Source organism: Hippocampus zosterae, chromosome 11, assembly GCF_025434085.1.
Source record: "Hippocampus zosterae strain Florida chromosome 11, ASM2543408v3, whole genome shotgun sequence".
Taxonomy (NCBI): Eukaryota; Metazoa; Chordata; class Actinopteri; order Syngnathiformes; family Syngnathidae; genus Hippocampus; species Hippocampus zosterae.
In genome coordinates this window covers 14,111,154-14,130,447 of record NC_067461.1, presented here as the reverse complement: position 1 = coordinate 14,130,447, position 19,294 = coordinate 14,111,154, and the positions used below count along the sequence as shown (strand labels likewise).

The window sequence follows — 19,294 nt, the reverse complement described above, 5'->3', positions numbered from 1 at the left end:
ACGCCCCTTTCGCGCTGACGTCACGGGTCGCATCAGCTGACGCACTTTGCTGTACCTTTAACCCTGTCATGGGAGGCCCTCAAGCCGCAGCAAAAGGTTCCCCCAGAGACAAGTACTGCGTTGCACGTACATTTAGCAGCCACAGCGTTAGGCCCAAAGACGATCGTGCTCAATTTTCATGCTCTATTCATTCTGAATGATAACTATATACAACGTAAAAAGTTAGGACTTAAAATTTTAGGATCGTCTTAAAATGCAGTTTTTATCGGCAGTTTAACCGTTGAACTATAATGTTAATTTCCTCATGTTATTACACGTAAGCAACAAATAGATGGATAATCACATTTATAATCAGAATTTAAGGGCAATAGTTGTTCAAGTTTCTGCAAAAAGGAATCTGGTCAAACATATGCTGCAATGTCTGAAGAACTTTCTTTATTACAAATATGACTATTTCAAATTTTGGTAAATTTTAGCAGGAATAATGCAAGTTGATGCACCAGTTTTGCTTTCACAGGCCACATACTATGTGGCCTATGAATTGACACCTGCGCATACAACCTTTATCAGTGAACCTAAAATGACCTTTTCTAAACATTTGAGTATACGGTATATGAAGTGTCAAATAAGTGTGCGCTCATATTTATGCACTATTGGAATAAAAATAAAGAGTACACATACGTTTGTGTGTGTGTGTGTGTTTACATTTGAGATCAAATTTGCTACAGTGAAAAAAAACCCTGTTGTGAAAAACTTCTTGCTGCAAACATGGTTTCCTTGTAGAGGAGTTTCACTGTATGCCCAACTGTTCAGTATTTCAGTACTTTTTGTTCCTCTAACAAAAAGCTTAAAGGCAAAATATTCACAGCAGGTGATATTTGTGGGGTATCAAGGAAACCCATTTCTATGTCTCTCTGTGATGCTTCCAGTTTCTACATGTATCATTATTACAACCTGCCAATGACACTGTGTGACAATATACTCAGGAGACACTTCCCTCGCCACTTCCCTCTGACAACATCCTTTTCGAAGCTTCAGCATAGGGCAGTACTGTTGATCAAATGTTAGGCATCATCTTCATCCAGGATCATGCGGTCAAGCCAAGCAGGGGAGACAGAGCCTTCCTATCCCCTGCCCTGCACGTGAAGACAAAATAAAACTAAACTAAACACACCAAAAACAATTAATGATGACATAAAATCAGTTTCTATTTTAACTATCTGTTCCATGCTTTCCATCGATTTTATTTTTCAGTCCAATAATGTCCACGATTTCATCCTTACAATGAATAAAATAGCCGAATCTCCATATTTCCTGTTGAAATAAATGGGCGAGAAGGGAACACAAGCATTGCACTTTCAGTGACACGGCGGCTGTGGACGCATGAATTGCTGATGTAGGCAGTTGGCAGGAGCTCTTACACTATTGCTTGTTGTCTGTAAATTGCCAATCCGTTTTCATCGCGCATGTACTGTACACGCTGACGTGTTTCCTGAATTTGTGTGACATATTTAACCTTTTTGGTTTTCCAAAAAAGCAACAGAAAGTGTATGATGTAGCCAAGTAAGTTCCTTCAATTCATGGATTCAACACTGATTGTGAATTTTGCTGTTCAGTTTATTTTTCAGGAGTGCCCTGGGGAATGAATGTTCTAATTTCATTTGATTTTTCCTTTCATATTCATTAAACTTAAAGCAAAGTATTTTTGGACATTATTTGTGGCGGTTATGTGAAGTGACAGGAAGAATACTTAAATGCTTCCACGAGATGCCAGTACAGGTACAATTACGTTAACCTGTCCGCCTGTTGCCACTCATACCAGATACGAATGATAGCTTTGTGTTCAATTAGCTAAACTAGGATTTCACACGAAATATTTATTTATGTATTAATTGTAGGTTGGAACATGATAGTCATTATTGAGCGCATATAGTTTCCCCCCCAGATTTTTATTTGGTTGTGTGCTATTAGAAGTGTTTCATTGTCTATTGATTATTGTTTTGTTTTAATGTTTAAAATAAAAATGTAATTACTTTAATATCTATATTTGTATTTTTACTATTGCGTACTGAGATCTTCCCAACCTAATGATTATATTATTTAGCAATACAGTAAGAGCCTTTTTCATAGATGCAAGATGCATGCTGTAATATGAATATATAAAGTAAGAAATATTTCAAACCACTCAAAATAAGATTCAGTTTAAATTAACGCCAAAATGACCATGTAAAAAAGAGGCTTATCTTTGCAAAGGCAGACAATTTAATACAGAGTTTGTAATGGATTTTATCAAATTAAAAAGATTAACAAATCCACGGCGGCCCGGTAGTCCAGTGGTTAGCACGTCGGCTTCACAGTGCAGAGGTACCGGGTTCGATTCCAGCTCCGGCCTCCCTGTGTGGAGTTTGCATGTTCTCCCCGGGCCTGCGTGGGTTTTCTCCGGGTGCTCCGGTTTCCTCCCACATTCCAAAAATATGCATGGCAGGCTGATTGAACACTCTAAATTGTCCCTAGGTGTGAGTGTGAGTGCGAATGGTTGTTCGTGTCTGTGTGCCCTGCGATTGGCTGGCAACCGATTCAGGGTGTCCCCCGCCTACTGCCCGGAGACAGCTGGGATAGGCTCCAGCACCCCCCGCGACCCTAGTGAGGATCAAGCGGTTAGGAAGGAAGATGAAGGAACAAATCCACGTCCCCTTAATTGATAGTGTATTGTTCTAGCAGACATATCAACAATGACGTCAATGCAGCCTGAGCCTTAAATGAATTAGGGAAGCAATGATTGAGTCAGTGTTTAGATCATGCATTTCCTTATCTAAACTTTGACCGAATAGCAGCTGTAACCAAATGTGAACTCATAGACGTTATTTAGGACTAAATACAGGGGAAATGCATTCTCATCTTGGAGATTAAAGAATTTTAGGCATTGTGTGCCTCATACTGTCACGATCTGCTAATGTTTTGCCGAATAAAGGAATAAAGTTATGAAAACCTGCTCTTATATGATGCAGTTGTCAACTTTGTACATTTGGACCGTGTGCCTCAAAACAAACATTCCTATCTTTTTTAAGGCGGACTCTGGATCAAATGCTGTTGTGCAGAATTGAGGCTGGTGTAAGAATTCATTTACAAAAACAAATGCAAGGCCAAGGTGCTGAATGTTTCCATCAGCCCATTGCTGTTCAGAGATCGGTATATTATACTTGACAATGTATATTTTACCCAGTATTTAATGTGAAATGGCATGCATAAAGACAGTTAAAGCGGAATATATTTGCAACTTTCCTGTCATCCCTCATTCTTTTTAAACCAACAACTCCAGAAATTCTCAAGAAGTGACAACAATCATGTTACTTCAGTAGCAAAGTTTCTTGAAACACAAATCAGTTCAGTCAGGCAGAAGCTTGTATTAAACCTGTACCCATCCACCTATTTCATATTTCATCTCCACCATGTCTGTGATTTTAAACACAAAGAGCAAATTTTCTGTGTTTATCCTAAAAGACCCGAGGGGGTAGAGGGATGAGACAACGGCCCTTTATGTGGCAAAATGTAATGTCTGAATAGAATTAAACATGAGTAAGGTTTGCAAATTGGTGACAAGAGTGTGGGTGGTTTTCACATCAGGGGAGCATGTGAAAATGCAAGAAGCCAAAACATGAGGTCATTAGAATTGACCTTATTCATCACTCCACATCATTGTGACACTGCCCACACCCAATAAAGTCAATAAGGGTTCCATGGTGTAATGGTCAGCACTCTGGACTCTGAATCCAGCGATCTGAGTTCAAGTCTCAGTGGAACCTGGCTTTTTTTCCCCAAATGTCACACTACAAAGAGATAGATGCACGTTAGCAACGTTCCCTCAAGACTTTAAATTGTATGGGTGTGAAGGGTATCATGTGCCATGTCACTGACAGGTAGTCAGTCCACGGTGTACCTTGTCTCTCGTTCAGACTCGTCTGGGATATACGCTGGCCTCCCTGTGACCCCGAAGAATATTAACTACGGAGAACATACATTTTCTGGGTGGACGGCTAAAATGTTTTCTCGCGCCTCCATCAGATTACCCACAATGGCCACATGATGGCACTGTTAAGCTATGCCAGCCATGGGAACGCGGTACAGTACAGTCGGTCCTGATTTGAATGAAACCTGAAAGAAACAAGTCCAATAAAAATTATGTTGTTTTTTGTGATGGACGGCACGATGATCGACGGTCTGCTTTGCATGCTGGCCTCACGGTGCGGCGGTGCAGGGTTCAATTCCTGCTCCGGCCTATTATCTTTTTCTTCTTATTATTATTATGATTATCATTTGCCTTCTTCACCGATTAGTTGGGAGAAATCACATGGTTCTAGTCCCTTATATGAAGATTATTGTATTTTGCTGTATAGTATATGACTCCTTGCCATATAAAATTACGGCAAAACATCCTTGGAAATACAAACTTTGAACGTTAACTTTGAACTTTCAGCAAATGGGTCACATACAATTAACCTAAATATGGTCTGAACCATTCAAACCGAAATTGCATGAATGCGGTCAGTAATTTAAAAGAGCATTGATGAAAACCTTCTTCACCTCAAGGCTCAATTTCTTGTCATTCTGTGTCCTGCCTGCATGAACATATGAGGTATAAAGTACTGAAAGAAAATGTGGATGCAGCTGGGTCAGCTATTTAAAACAAAGGAAAAAAAATGTTTTGAAGAATGAAGCGATGAGGTCAAGAAGATGACACATGCAGGTCAGCTAGCATCAGATATTGAGACCGCGTGAGAAGTATTAAGTAGTTCAGCGAGCGAGCAAGATCAAACTGGTGTTCATACATTAATAAAAAGTGAAAAACTTCAGTCAACCTTGCACGTTGAGTGCATACTGTGTGATGATTATATTTCAATTTAAGTGGCCGTCAGGTTCTGTTGGTGGGCACTGGGCCATGTCAGTGCCCTGAAGGGCCTCTGGCTTGCCTCCGAATGCACTAATATGGCTTCAGTGGATCTCCACACAGTGGATCCTTTATTTGGGTTCTTCATAATCCAAACTAAAGTGGATAATTCCGATGTATCGGAAATTACACGTACTTCAGAATAGTAAAAGATGGAGGTACCACCAGTAAAACACATCCTTACATATCATTTGAGGTATCTTTTCTATTGAATAAGTGAGTGAAGTTGCAGTTGAAAAGATGTGACTCGAGGTGAATTGCGTTGATAAGAGATTAAACGAATGAGACATTTGGCTAATTGATTCAGGAGCTAAATAAAATGCCTCAACTTTGATCATGGTAGATGTAACCTAAACGCCAGCATAATACTCTCATTTGTAAATGACCAAAGCCAATGAATGGATGATGGTGGTAATTGGAAAGCTAAACATTTTTTTTTGTAGTTGCTGCTGTGGCAACAAAGGAAAACTTTTATGTGAAACTCGAGATGTTTTTTTTTAAATCTCAGTGGGAGAAAATTCTTGAACAACCTGCTTTTAAGAACAACGTCAAACAGTGGAGTATCTGGCCTTCTTCTCGTTTCCTTTTCTAGTCTTGCTATTTGATGAAAAAAAAAAGCCCCAAACGCCCCCTCAGCTCAGTCCAACTCCGCCCCAAGTCCTTCAAACTCTGCCTGAACTTTCCTCACTTGAGGTCGGGCGTCACTCTGCTCCGTGGACCTCTTCCGCTCCGGTCTCTCGGCGCTGCGGACCCAAGCACAAATACGGACTGCTCTGAAGACCCTCAAGAAAACGAGCAATGGCTTTGGGCGAGCAAGCGTGGCTCGTCTGTGCCTCTTTCCTCGCAATGGTGGCGTCGGCACAGAGCTTAACGCGAGGAGACTTTTTCCCTTTCGGTGCGAGCGCTGGAGACCAACAGTTGGACGCAGGCGATGACTCCACGCACACACTTGAGCTGGAGAAGCCCGTGCTCTTTTATGATGGCTCTTTTAAGAGCATCTTTGTAAGTAAATCGCCTCTTAACTATTACTACCACTCGGGGGTGGAAAAAACAAAAAATCAACAAAAAAAACAGCAATGCTTTCCAACTTCTTCTGGTTGGGTCGCACTATCCTTCTTGCGCAATTACGCACTTCTTCGGGAACACATTTTATCAAACGGCAAAGCCTATATGGGTGAAAGCATAAGGTATTTCTTCGTACATATTGGTTTGGTTATCACAAAGATTGCGTGAATCGTTTGGAATGCATGTGTCCTCACATTCTTAAAGCCCAATGTTATCACTTTTACTGTTGACCTACAGCCCAAAGTATCTCACAAATGAAGTGGGTGGCTATAGTCTCATGTGCGAATGTGGCCTTGTACCCACAAAGTCATCTTAAAGTTTTCTGCTGTTTCCTATCCAGTCTCTGAAGTTCGTATTCGGAACATATGAATGTCCCCCGCTAAAAATACAACAATCCAAAATGTATGAAAGATGCACCATTGTGTTGAACCATACAAGCAATCCTTTATATTCCCCCAATCTGCTTTTCAAAGAAAAGTGATGCGTCTTTGTTTTCAACTGTAATGCATAAGAAAATACTGTAATGCATTTAACCAGAGAAATTCAGTTAGCGACAAAAACTGTCTTCCACTGATAGATGTATTTATTTATTTATTTGCTGAGCAAGATTGTTTCCACTTGAACAGCAACGTGCAAGTTTATCTTCACTCGGGGACATTTGGGTCATGCGGGAATCTTTTTGGGGGCATATGTTTGTCTTCAATTGAAAATAAACATTACATTTCTTACTGAAACAAAATTTGAGTAGGGTTTCCCCTCTGTTCCATTTACGTCATCCAGCACAAACACATTTGTCAGCTCCAATTAAGATTCTTCATGTAACAGATGAAACAATGCTATCAACTAGTGTCTGTGTCTGTGCCCTGTTGGGGAACACTCAACTCTATACCTGACAAGCTTTGAAAAACAAAAAAAGTGTGCTTTTGCTTTTAGTGTCTCAACTGGAATGTGATTCTATAAGAAAGTCTTGGTACATTGCAATATACAGGAGCAACTTTAAAGGTCTGAATTGCAAACTGAGTGACCATTTTCTCAGCTTTATCTTCCATTTGGGCCAGGAAATGCCTGTAATGAAGATTACTCTGGGCTCTCGGGGGCAAGGACAGGAAACGTAGCGGTCTGGTTCTCCCTGCCGCCCACCCCTCGATCAGGAAGTGGAGGAGCCCCATGTGCCGGGGGCGTCTGCGTGTGTTTTTGACACGAGTCCAGCTCCTCTTTTATGTGCCTCACCAAGAGTGTAAAATCTGTGTCCGATGGCATCTCATTTATGCGTTCATCGGTGCTCGTGTGCCTCATAGCGGCAGCCTCAGACCATTAGTCTAATGAGTTTGGGATAGAGATCAAAGTGGGCCATATTGGAATGCCACCGTTGTTCATGTGTCTGTCCTAGATCTTTTGAACAAGGATCATCCCCAGTTACAAACCTCCTCATGTTGTCATTTTAGATCAACACCAACGGCTTCATCGCCACCGCAGTGCCCAAAAGTGAGTCAACCTATCTCGGCAAAATGCCCGCTCCCTTTGGAATGATTGCGGCCCTGCACGGAGATCTGGACACTAGCGATACAGAGGGCAAGGTTTTCTTCCGCGAAGACAGCAGCCCCGACGTGCTGCTTCGGGCTGCGGAGCACATCAACAGGGCCTTCCCAGACGATCAAGAAGTCAATCCCACCCACGTGGTGGTCATTAGCTGGGTAGATGTTGCCCGAAAGGAACCTGAAAGCACTGGAGATAGCATCGACAAGAAAGTGAGGCTTTATACTGTTATCATGTGAACGATATAACATGTGTGGATGTTTTGAGGGGGTGTCGGGGGGGGGGGGTGATTTGTTGGCCTTTAGGTGCCTCCAATCACAATGACAAGCATACAATCTCATGGAATCGGTCAGAGCCGCCCTATGCTTAAGCAAATATCCAAAGATATTGGAGCTCTTTATTCTTTCTAATAATATTGATTATTGGTCATTCTCACACACACACACACACACACACACACATACCCTATGAACTTATTGCAGTAGTGTTGCACTACAAGAGCGGACTGGGGTTGATTTACACTATAATGAGTGACGGTGATCAATCACGAAGCGAGAGACCGAATATTTTGCCGACATACAAAATAGCTACTAAAAGTAACAAAAATGAAGCTGAATACATTGATTAAATAAAATCAACCATGCGATGTCAAACACATACTTGATGTAACCAAAACGTGGTAGCTGAAACACTGGGACAAAAATTCTATAAAGAAGATATAAATAATGTTACAAAAGAAAGCCTTTCTGAACATGATGCTCGGGAATTAATTTGTCCATGTTCGCGTGAGTTGTGGACAGACAAAATTAAGGGTCCATTTTTGAAAATAATTTGTTTGATCTCCGAAAAGAAAATTCTGCTTCTTAATAATAAAAATGGTTTGGAAAATCATAGCCGTGCTTTCACCATTGCACAAAGATTACTTTAGCTAACGTTTCCCTTATACAGGACTTAAACTGCTTTACTGTACATTATTACATTTATGTGGAAGAGTCCAAGCACAAAACATAAAGTTTTCAAAGCTGTCCAAATTCAAATTTACAGTCATTTAAAAATGTGATTCATCATCACACCCATGTCTGAAATAGAAAACTTAACAATGCAGTCGACTCCTTGTCAGGTCAGAAATTTGCGTGGCAACTTGCTGCTCGGCACATATCATAGGTCTCAATCATAACTGCACCATAGGCTATGAAAACAAATTGGTATATGTCAGTGTAAGCTATTTGTTTGTTTGAATGGCAAGTTGACACCAAAAGTACCTTCCTTGACTAGCCCCAGTGAATTTGGCCCAAAAAGCAAAAGCTAATGTCAACGCATTTTTCCTTGACAGAGAAATACCTTCCAACTGGCCATTGCATCAGTGGACTCTTCTTCATATGCTATACTGCTATATCCCACAGATGGGATACAGTATACAAATACTCCCGTAGGGGAGAATAGCGTCGTCTTGCAAGCTGGCTTCAGTAAAGGCCTGGTTCGAGGTTTCCTGTTTTCCAGTCAGGGCCCATATTATCGCACGACCAATGATGAAGACGCATCCATCAGTGCTTTAGCAGAGTAAGTCATGATGGACAATATACCACCATTTCCCGACCGTTGCTCGACAGGTCATGGATTGAGACGTGTGCTTTCACCCTTGCAGACAGACAAACTCGGGTGTCAGGGGCGTTTGGGTGTATGAGATTGGAACATCGCCTTATTTTACCAACGTAGCTCCAGGGGAGGTGACCGAGCTGCCTACTGAGGCTACATCGTCTACGTTCCCTGGCGACACAGAAGAAGCCCCCGATTCCAGGAGGGTAGTGTATACTAACGGACAGCAAGTAGTTTACCCTCCTGTTGAACCGGAAGAGGAACAGATCGAAGTGGAACGTGTTCAGTACCAGCCCCACCAACCTAACAACCCAGAAGTGGTAGTACTGGATGACACTGATATCAATGTAGATGGTGAGTTACAATGCTGGGCTGCGATACTTGTACATACCCTGTCGGTGTCATTGGATTGATTTTCTTGTTGTGCTTTCATGTTTTAGTGTTTGCATACAACCTTGGGACATGTGCAAACAACCGAAAAAAGTGTTCCCAATTTGCTGACTGCAAAGACCACTCCACTGGATACTGCTGCCACTGCAGGCCTGGTTTCTATGGCAACGGGATACAGTGTGTGGCAGAGGGTATGGCCGCATTTGTAAGAATTTTATACATTCGTTGGTATATTTAGCTCAGCGATCCTATAAATGCGTAATTACTCCAATATTTTCCCCTCCTAGAATGATGGCCTCGCTTGCTATAGTTTGGATTCATGGAATGTTTTGTCACAATGTTACCGGTTTAGGTTTCATACTTATGGTGTAGTAAGTAGTACATGCTTCTGCATTTAATGCAGTCAGTACGCAAATACCGACGTACTTATCGCCTGGCCAAATCCCAGATGAAATAAATAAATCTGGAAAGGCATCCGGTGTAAAAACGTTGCCGAACAGCGAGAGACTCTCTGTGGTGTTAAAAAGTTCAGCTGCATGCACTCAGATGAGAACGAAGCAGACGTCAAGAAGTCAATTACGAATGTAAACATCCGCCGCAAAATCTTGTCCCACTTCGAACCCATCACAACAAAAACAAAACCTATATCAATAACAGATCTTTGTGCCACAGAATGATAACATGAGATGATGTGATTTTCCTGGTTAATAGTCCGCGACAGTCCGTATACGGTGAGACTTCAATGAATATCGACATGATGCTTACTTGTCTGGACAGGAAAACCTCAGAGGATGAACGGTAAAGTACACGGACAGGTGTATGTGGGCAACTCGCCCACTCCCGAGAGGTTCAACAGCAACGATCTACACTCGTACGTGGTGGTTAACGACGGACGCTCCTATGTGGCCATCAGTGACATCCCCCAGGCCCTCGGGCCCTCACTGATGCCCCTGTCAGCGCTGGGTGGTGTGATCGGGTGGGCCTTTGCTCTGGAGCAGCCCGGCTTCAAGAATGGCTTCAGCATTATTGGTGAGGGGGAGATTCATCACATTCTCCTAATGTCAGAATTTGTCACGCAGCTGCCGCGTTGCTCGCTGAAATTCCCAGAAATGACCTCAGCTGACACTCGAGGGGAGGGAGCTAATCCATTGCTGCGGGGTCTCTGTTAACCCCTTTTGTGCCTCTCTCCTAGGGGGAGTGTTCACTCGGCAGGCTGAGGTCACGTTCCTTCCCGGGAATGAAAAGCTGACAATCAGGCAGGAGTTTAAAGGCATCGATGAACATGACCACCTGGCGGTGAGCACCACCCTGGAGGGCCAAGTCCCCGAGGTGCCTCGCGACTCCACCGTGCAGGTTGAGCCCTACTCTGAGATTTACCAGTACAGCAACAACTGTAAGAAAAAACCCATAGTAGAAATGTCGATTTTAATTGAAGAACATCTTTACACATCAAGAAAATCCTAATTTCCTTTCAGTAATCACCTCATCCTCCACACGAAAGTACGTCGTCAACTTGCCCGATGGCTCCAAGGACGAGACGAGGACGTACCAGTGGCGACAGACTATCACCTTCCAAGGTTGTCAGCATGATGAGTCTACGAGAGACATGCGACCCACACAGATGCTCAACGTGGACCAAGTTTTTGTCATGTACGACCCCAAAAATGAACTCATTCGCTTCGCCATGAGCAACAAGATCGGAGACATCAATGGTGAGCTTCTGGAGATTGTTGTTGTCTTCCTGCCTCGCTCATTTCCTGCCCAATCACAACTTATGACATGCCGGTGAAAAACTGTGCTTGCTATGAAATCAGTGTTCTAAAAGTGTGCTTCCTTTCTCAGGAGGACAGCCAGAAGAGAATCCATGTTTCACTGGAAGACACGGCTGCGACACCAATGCCGTCTGCCGACCCGCAGAGGGGACGCAGTTCACGTGCCAGTGCGCCTCGGGCTTCACTGGTGATGGACGCACATGTTACGGTATGGTCACCTTCAGTATTTGGCAGATTGCAAAATGTTGACAGTATTATTTGTTATTCAACTCATTTGAAAGTCATCGCATGCATTTACTTAGGGACGCTCCTGTAAACACATAAGGGTAATCTGGAAATTGACGCTACACAATAAAAGGCATCACAATCAACCAGTGGTGCTATGACTAATGCCCGGCAAGTTGATCACCCACTGATTGAAGTAACAGTGATTTCTTCAATTTGGACTCATTTATGATTTATGAAACTATAAAAGTATGGAGCAACTATGCCACCTCGTACATCAATAAAAGAGAGATGGACTGGGGCCACTCGTCCATTATACGTCAATTCTACCACCACGCCTTTCTTTCAGTTTTTTCTTTCAGGGTTACATAGCAATCCTACAAGTTAGCAAGGGAGAAGTCACACGAGCTATACGATGTGTCTCATGCTTCCAAACCAGGTTCTAACAATTTTCCAAGAGTCGTACTTGCCCTTTCCGAACAGGGTGAGACAGGAAATGCTCCAAGGCATATATAGACCAAGAAGGAAGGATGTATTGCAGACAGATGCTATCTTGACCGATTTGTAATTAGGAAATCTTGGGTCATCTCTCCTCTATGGTCTCCAGCATCCGATAATGAAAAACACAAATTTGACAAATCCGGACTTCTGAGATTAGATCTACGTGTCAGCTATTAAAATAATCATTCAATACCAGCTGATTCTGGACCAAGTCTGAAAAGACGATTAAAAAGGTCTTTGGGAGTGAATGAATTCAAATGATTCTTGTCTGATAACTGTCTCTTATCTCCATTAGACATTGATGAGTGCAGAGAGAATTCTGAGATCTGTGGCTCACATGCTATCTGCAACAACCAGCCTGGCACCTTCCGCTGCGAATGCGTCGATGGATATCAGTTTGGCAGTGATGGGCAGACATGTGTTGGTAGGTTCGGCTCTCACCAAATGAAATGATTTACACAGCACTGTTCTTTCAAGTTAGACATTCGAGTACAAAGGCCTGATGTATTCGGATTACATTGATGTATGTGTTCTACAAGTCGTTCAAAGGCCGATGTGTGAAATACTGCAACATCAAAACTTGATTAATGATTGACTTTTGTGACTTTCCCTGGCTTTCTCCTTCAGTGTTACAAGTGACATATGTAGCACTCGTCTGTAACTTCTCATAAAATCTAATCTCTAATGAATCTAAAAAAGAAAAAAGAGGTATAGCCAACTTTCAGACTTTACAAAGAGAATCATGTTTAGTTTTAGGGATGATGGCACTTTGCTGCTGTGTAAAGCTTGCTTGCAGCACACGGAAAGGAGCCGCCGCAACAATGCGTTTTGTTTGTGTGCTTCATCATGGAAAAAAAACGAATACTCAAACCTTTGAGTCAGCTCCGGAGAGTTGATCTGGATATTAGTGTAGATCAAGGAATTTCACTGCCAAATTTTCCCAACGTTCAACAAAACGATGTGAAAATGCTCCATTTAAAAAGATGCATTTAAAATGTCATAAAAAATATTATGAAACAACATTTGTGCTTCCTTTCATAGCTCCTGAGTGAGACAAAATGATGAGCAACATCTCTCAGAATAAGATCTATGCCACTTCAAACCACAATTAAAACAATATAGTCAAATCCATACCTCAAGTGAGAAATCATCATCATTTTTATAAAGACAACATTTTTGACACAACTCTCATAATAGAGGCCAATAGACGGTACAGGTGTATCTAATGATTTGTTCTGCAAGATCCTTTTGAGTGGACATTTCTGCCTGAGCACTAAATATGTACTCGGCTGCATTTGTCTGCCCTCCTCCCACGTCAGCGGTGAGTGGACCCGTGGACGCGTGTGAAGAGGGCAGCCATACCTGTGACATTCCTGAGCGTGCTCAATGCAGCTACACCGGAGGCTCCTCTTATATCTGCTCCTGCCTGCCAGGGTTCATCGGAGATGGAAGAGTCTGCCAAGGTGAAACCTCCCGAGACTCAAATCCACTATACAGCCTTGAATTTTTGCACCATCTGCTCAAGAGCCGGGGGGAAGTGAGCCGGGTTACGTCATGTATTCGCTGGAACCGAACAGTAAAACATAGGAAACAGATGGACATTTCAGAGTATAGCTTCTTTTTTGGCTGCTGCTCGGGAAGTCTCATTCATAGTGTCGAGCCTCTCGAGAATCCTTGCTCGAGTCTCTGTACTTCGACCCAAATTATTGTGCACACCACAAACCATAACATTAGATAAAAATCATGTTATTTTTGCCTTGAAGACATAGACGAGTGCCAGCCAGGCAGGTGCCACCAGGACGCCGTGTGCTACAACACTCAGGGATCCTTCAACTGTCAGTGTAGACCCGGTTACTACGGCGATGGCTTTTACTGCTCCCCAGGTAAGTCTAAAGGCACGCTGCCAACGTTTTGCCTTGCTAGGCCAACGAATTACTTCAACGGCAAATGTGATTTTAGACTCCTCGGTGGACTGACAGGAAACACGTGTTCTGTTATGTCCGCTAACATCCAGCTGCTCTGTTTTGGATGGCTGCCACTGGAGTGGAGCCAATTCGGTGCTCGCGTTCATAGTTCTGCATACAAACTGAATCGTACAAATATACAAAATGGATCATTCACATTCTCCCCATCGTTTTATTCCACCCATCCGTGCGCGGGGAATTTCTGACAGCTGGCATCTGTTTTTATTGGCCTGTGGATGGCTATCGCGCTTTATGTGGGATGTGGGAGTTTTTGTGTCATTGAAGATAACACAAGGGGACAGGAAATGAAGATACGTCAGAGAATCCGTGTTCGTGCGTTTGTTTCAGAGCGGACAAAAACGCAATGTGAGACGCACAGAGACAGTATTCTTGGCGCGACCGAGTTCGGCCCGCGGGGTCCGCGACCTCCTGTCGGACAGTACGTCCCTACGTGCGATGAGCACGGCAACTATGAGCCCATGCAGTGCCACGGCAGCTCGGGGCACTGCTGGTGTGTGGACCGGAACGGACAGGAGATCCCAGGGACACGCTCGGGGCCTGGTGGGAGACCCATGTGTGAGTTCATTACACATCACGTTATATCACAATCTTTCATGACATGATTTTCACGTAATAACAGATGAGTCTGAAATCCGCATTTGTGCATGATTTATTGCAAGTCTTGTCAAACTATTTTATGCTTCAGACTAAAAATTTTACAATCGGTCCGTTAGGCATTGACCATGGTGGGGTGAGACCACCAGTTGGACCAACCCCTCGACCTGACGTCCACCCACTGCCTCCTGGCACACACTTGTTGTACGCTCAGAGTGGCAGGATAGAGCATGTCCCGCTTGAAGGTTATGATATGAAGAAAGACGACGCCAAGGTTGTCCTCCATCTACCTGTGAGTTATTCTACATCAATTCATCTTGTTTCGGATTCACATGGCCAAACGATACCACGGCAGTTTATATGAACAGCGGCTAACAAGTGCGCTGTGATTCATCATGCGGGCTAATGAGTTGTGTACGTTTTTTTTCCAACACCATGAAGTTGTTATTTTAAAGGCGTCAGGTGAGGTGTCCCATAAAGTGCTTTTAAAAAGCTGCATGAATCCTGTTGTATTCATTCTGCTTCCAGCGCGCCTGCATGCATTCTAGGCCTGCACTTTATTGGAGGCACATGTTGACATTTTTCCTAATTACAAACATCAGCTCGGGGGATTTGAAATCTGCATTTCTTGTGCGACTGATTTTCACAACAGCTGGTCGGATGTCTGGCCCAGCTTCTTCTCAGTGTGCGGCGCTGTTTGTGTAGATGTATGTCTGGTCATTCGTGTCAGAAAATACATCTGCTTCATGTTTGTATCTGCAACCACCCTTGTTTGAAGTAAGCACACTTCAAAGCTGTTTTGTGGCGCCTGCTCCACAGGAGAAAGTGGTCATTGGAGTGGCATACGACTGTGTGGACAAGATGATCTACTGGACCGAAATCACGTCGCCATCAATCAGCAAGGCTAGCATCCAGGGGGGAGAGCCCGTGACAGTCATTAGATCAGGTAACACCTCACTTCACTTTCATCTCTCACTCATGTGGTTCACCTTTCGTCAGAAACAAATGTTTATGGTCTGGACTTGACTTTTTTTTTTTTTCCAAAGACATGCAGAGCCCAGAGGGGATCGCAATCGACCACCTTGGACGAACAATGTTCTGGACTGATTCTGTGACGGACCGCATTGAGGTGGCCTCACTTGACGGCTCTCAACGACGTGTAATCGTCGACTCTGGTCTTGTCAACCCTCGTGCTATTATCGTGGACCCCCCCAATGGGTACGTAATCGTGTTTTTATCTTGTTACGCCACAAAAAGAATACAGGTGATTTAAAATAACACTTAAGAGATTATTACATTCATTTATTGCCACACGTCAATGTGACAGTAATCTGTACTGGGCCGACTGGAACCGAGATGCACCCAAGATTGAGACCTCGTACATGGACGGATCGAACAGGCGTGTGCTTGTTAAAGACGATCTGGGCCTGCCGAACGGCTTGACCTACGATGCCCAGAGCTCTCTGCTGTGTTGGGCGGATGCAGGTAGGTCGAAGGATGCAGTGACTCGTCGATGAAATGCCATTTGATGATGAGCGCTGACTGTTGTCTCTTGCATGTCAGGCACACATAAAGTGGAATGTACCAACCCTGGCCGAGGAGACCGTAGACAGATCATGGAGGGCATTCAGTACCCGTTTGGAGTTACCTCATTTGGGAAGAACATCTACTACACCGATTGGCGGAGGTTTGAATCATCTGCTTCACTTTGAGTTGTAGGAATTTTGAGCAAAGTAATTCATATTTTTTTGGTACAGGCATACACAATATTTAACCCCATTTAATAATTTGTAAATACAGAGGAGCTTTGCACTACAGTGACGAATGGTCATACTGTTGCCATCATAAACACTCATGAATTTTTTTTATATAACAGTTTAACATTGTTAAGCTGCAAAAATATTGTCATAAATTCTTTGCAAATTTAACAGAGATCTGGAAAAATACTGCTAATTCAGGCATGATGTGCAACAGAAGCGGCATTCATTTGTCATCTAGATGGATGTGGATGGAATTTTCACACCACAAATGATCACAAGATTTGCCGCCCATGCATGTTTAAAAAAAAATCTTATATAGTTGCTGAGAGATCGGTAAAGTCACAAAATATGTAGTGGCAAAGCTAAGTTGTCAACGCTGCGTATCCACTGGCTTGTTCCTCCCCAGTCGCCATGGTTACAAACTATGTATTTGCGTGTGATAAAATCACACTGACAAAATCCGCACACTGTGAGGAGTGTGGATTAAATGGCATTTTTGATCCTTTGTGTATGTTGACAAAAAGAATGTCTGAGATCTTTTATTAACTTGAGTGTTTTAAATGTGCCCCAAAAAATACATATGACTTCTTAAACTGTCATACACATTAAGTTGAAAAAAGGCACCAAGTGTGTGTGTTAAAACTTCAAATCAATAAAGCGTGTAGTCACGCGTGACTTTGTGGAGTGGGTGAGGAACAAGGACTCGAACACCTAAATGAAAAATTACTGTGTGAGTCTGGGATGTCGGTCTCTTCACTAAATGCAATGCGGTTTGTTTTCACTTTAGCCAGGACAGAGAGAGACAAGTGCTACTTGGCATTTTGGCAGACCTTGCTAAAGTTGGTTGCACTGATGGAGTTATTATTCCAGATGCTCATTTCACTGGAGTCTCATGTAACACCGACCTTAACGGCAGTTTGACCTTCAGATGCAGACCAACTTTTGGTCAAAAATCTAATTTTACACCTCTCAGGGCATTCAACTTGTGAGGCTGCACTACAACAGAATTGAAAGGCATGAAGCCTTGATGGTTTCCCTATCGGACACTCCCAACTTGATACTGTCTGGCTTTTTCCTCCATGTGGTTCAATTTCTGTGTTTGGACGGTGTCAGATCGGCGGGGGTTGGGATGTCTGTTTGTGTGTATGTGAACAGGCATCCGAAAAAGTGGCAGCTGCTTGCAATTTCTCCACCTCAGTTGGGGGAAGGTAGACACTTGCACAGTTAGACATCAACAAACTCTGCCAGTCCCATCTGCCCACACTTAGTCACTCTTGACAGACTTTACACAAAACACACAGACTACTCACTTGGAGGAGTTTCTCGTCTCTGTGAGTATTGAATTGCTCACTTCTTGTATTATTTACAACAGGGATGCTGTGGTCGCAGTGGACCGCTATACTGGCAGGGAATCTGACGAGTTTCAGCCTCAGAAACGCTCTAAGCTATATGGGATCACCACAGCCTACGCCCAATGTCCTTCAGGTAAAAGTAATGATTGCAATATGGATTAATATTGACATTTTATTCTGTCCGGTGTTAAGTGACCAAACTTCGCTTCCTGCTCAGTGTCTTCTTAGAGAGGATCTGACCTTTGTACTTTTATGGGTTATCCACAAGTTAGGCCTTTAATCTATCCTTCAATGAATCCCGCTTTTTTTTTTTATGACCACTGCGCCTTCTTTGATGGATTCCAAAAGTGCTTTATGACCATAAAAAAGTGTAGCTTGTCTCTTTGACCTCAATGCAAGATAATGTGTGCATCCATCACTGAGTGAGAATATGACTGAACACATAACGGCCTTAGGCCTCATCCTCCCTTCTAGATAAGGCTACGTGCGTGAAGCCGGGGAATGTGCAGACCAGTGGGAGGGCTTTCAACATCTGCTGTTAGCTATGTGTTTTCTGTAAGCGTGTATATGTCTGCAAAACAAACTACGAAGAGGCTGTTTCCTGTCGCTCCCTGCTATGCAAGTTTAAAAGGGCCCTCCTGCATCTATTTATTTCATTGCACATTAATCAACAGAGGAATAAACAGTGTAAATGCACTGGACTTAGCATTAATACTAATATTCAGCCTTTTTCAGTTTTCTGTATGCTTCCATCTCCAGGACAAAACTATTGTGCAGTGAACAACGGCGGCTGTACGCACCTCTGCCTAGCAACACCTAACGGTCGCTCCTGCAAGTGTCCTGATAGCGCAGTTGGCGTGGGCTGTGTGGAAAGAGACAGCGAATATTGAGACGTGGCAGCTAATTAGGAGCCACTCGGCGTTACTGTGTTGTAACTGCTGAAAGTGCCACTGAGGTGAATTTACTGTGCCTTTTATTCCTCATTGCTATTATCTGCATTTTTACATTATAAAATCCCAACAGAATTGTAAATATGAACACTATTGTGTTGACATTGTTTTCCTAAGTGCACATAAACTGAGAATACAACTCAAAAGTGTTAGTAATTTAATGTGAAATACGTTAGCGTAACACATGACACCATCTGTTGGTTGTGCCTTGTTTGTATTCGTATCGTTAGAAATGATTGAAGACCCTGTACAAGCGTTATGGGATGAGTTTACATGGTGGACAGCAAAAAAAATAAAAAGGTTTTTCGAACAGGTTCGTTTGCCTTGTCCGTGTCTTTAGTGTCAAGACAGTGACCTCTTGTGTTTATTCGGGTACATTACAACAACAATCGTTGGGCGAATCCTAAAGTACAATTAGAGCGGTCACAATTGGTTTTCTTTGTGTTTTTTTTGTCATGATGTACAACTCGACTATATTGTAATATAACTAATTATATAATATAAAGTGCAGTACACGTGGTGTGCCCCTCTCATGAAGCGAATATGCTTATTAAACTATACAGATGATAATCTAGACCCGGGGTGCCCAAGTCTGTCCAGCTCATCAGTTAAACCTTGCAGAA

The 19,294-nt window shown here is 43.0% G+C and overlaps 1 protein-coding gene and 1 non-coding gene across 2 annotated transcripts; both read left to right on the top strand.

Annotated features, from left to right (window-relative positions):
- The first annotated feature begins 3,731 nt into the window (after window positions 1–3,731).
- On the top strand, window positions 3,732–3,803 carry trnaq-cug (transfer RNA glutamine (anticodon CUG)). The gene has a single exon. It is a non-coding gene; the product is annotated as a tRNA-Gln (tRNA).
- A 1,809-nt stretch (window positions 3,804–5,612) lies between these two features.
- nid1a (nidogen 1a) lies at window positions 5,613–18,985 on the top strand. The gene is made up of 20 exons (XM_052079403.1): window positions 5,613–5,947; window positions 7,456–7,758; window positions 8,880–9,106; window positions 9,192–9,496; window positions 9,583–9,723; window positions 10,310–10,561; window positions 10,725–10,925; window positions 11,008–11,244; window positions 11,375–11,512; window positions 12,326–12,454; window positions 13,350–13,493; window positions 13,794–13,913; window positions 14,343–14,570; window positions 14,729–14,901; window positions 15,429–15,555; window positions 15,656–15,827; window positions 15,937–16,094; window positions 16,173–16,296; window positions 17,742–17,854; window positions 18,481–18,985. Exons 1-20 carry the CDS (start codon window positions 5,744–5,746, stop codon window positions 18,609–18,611), a joined length of 3,627 nt encoding a protein of 1,208 aa, XP_051935363.1. The 5' UTR covers window positions 5,613–5,743; the 3' UTR covers window positions 18,612–18,985.
- Window positions 18,986–19,294: the final 309 nt, after the last annotated feature.

What these genes read in the sequence shown, in the direction of transcription:
- nid1a (XM_052079403.1), top strand. Translation starts at nt 5,744, where the DNA reads ATGGCTTTGGGCGAGCAAGCGTGGCTCGTCTGTGCCTCTTTCCTCGCA. An exon ending in TGATGGACGCACATGTTACG is followed by an intron (nt 11,513 to 12,325) that starts GTATGGTCACCT and finishes TATCTCCATTAG; the next exon opens with ACATTGATGAGTGCAGAGAG. An exon ending in GCTGTGTTGGGCGGATGCAG is followed by an intron (nt 16,095 to 16,172) that starts GTAGGTCGAAGG and finishes CTTGCATGTCAG; the next exon opens with GCACACATAAAGTGGAATGT.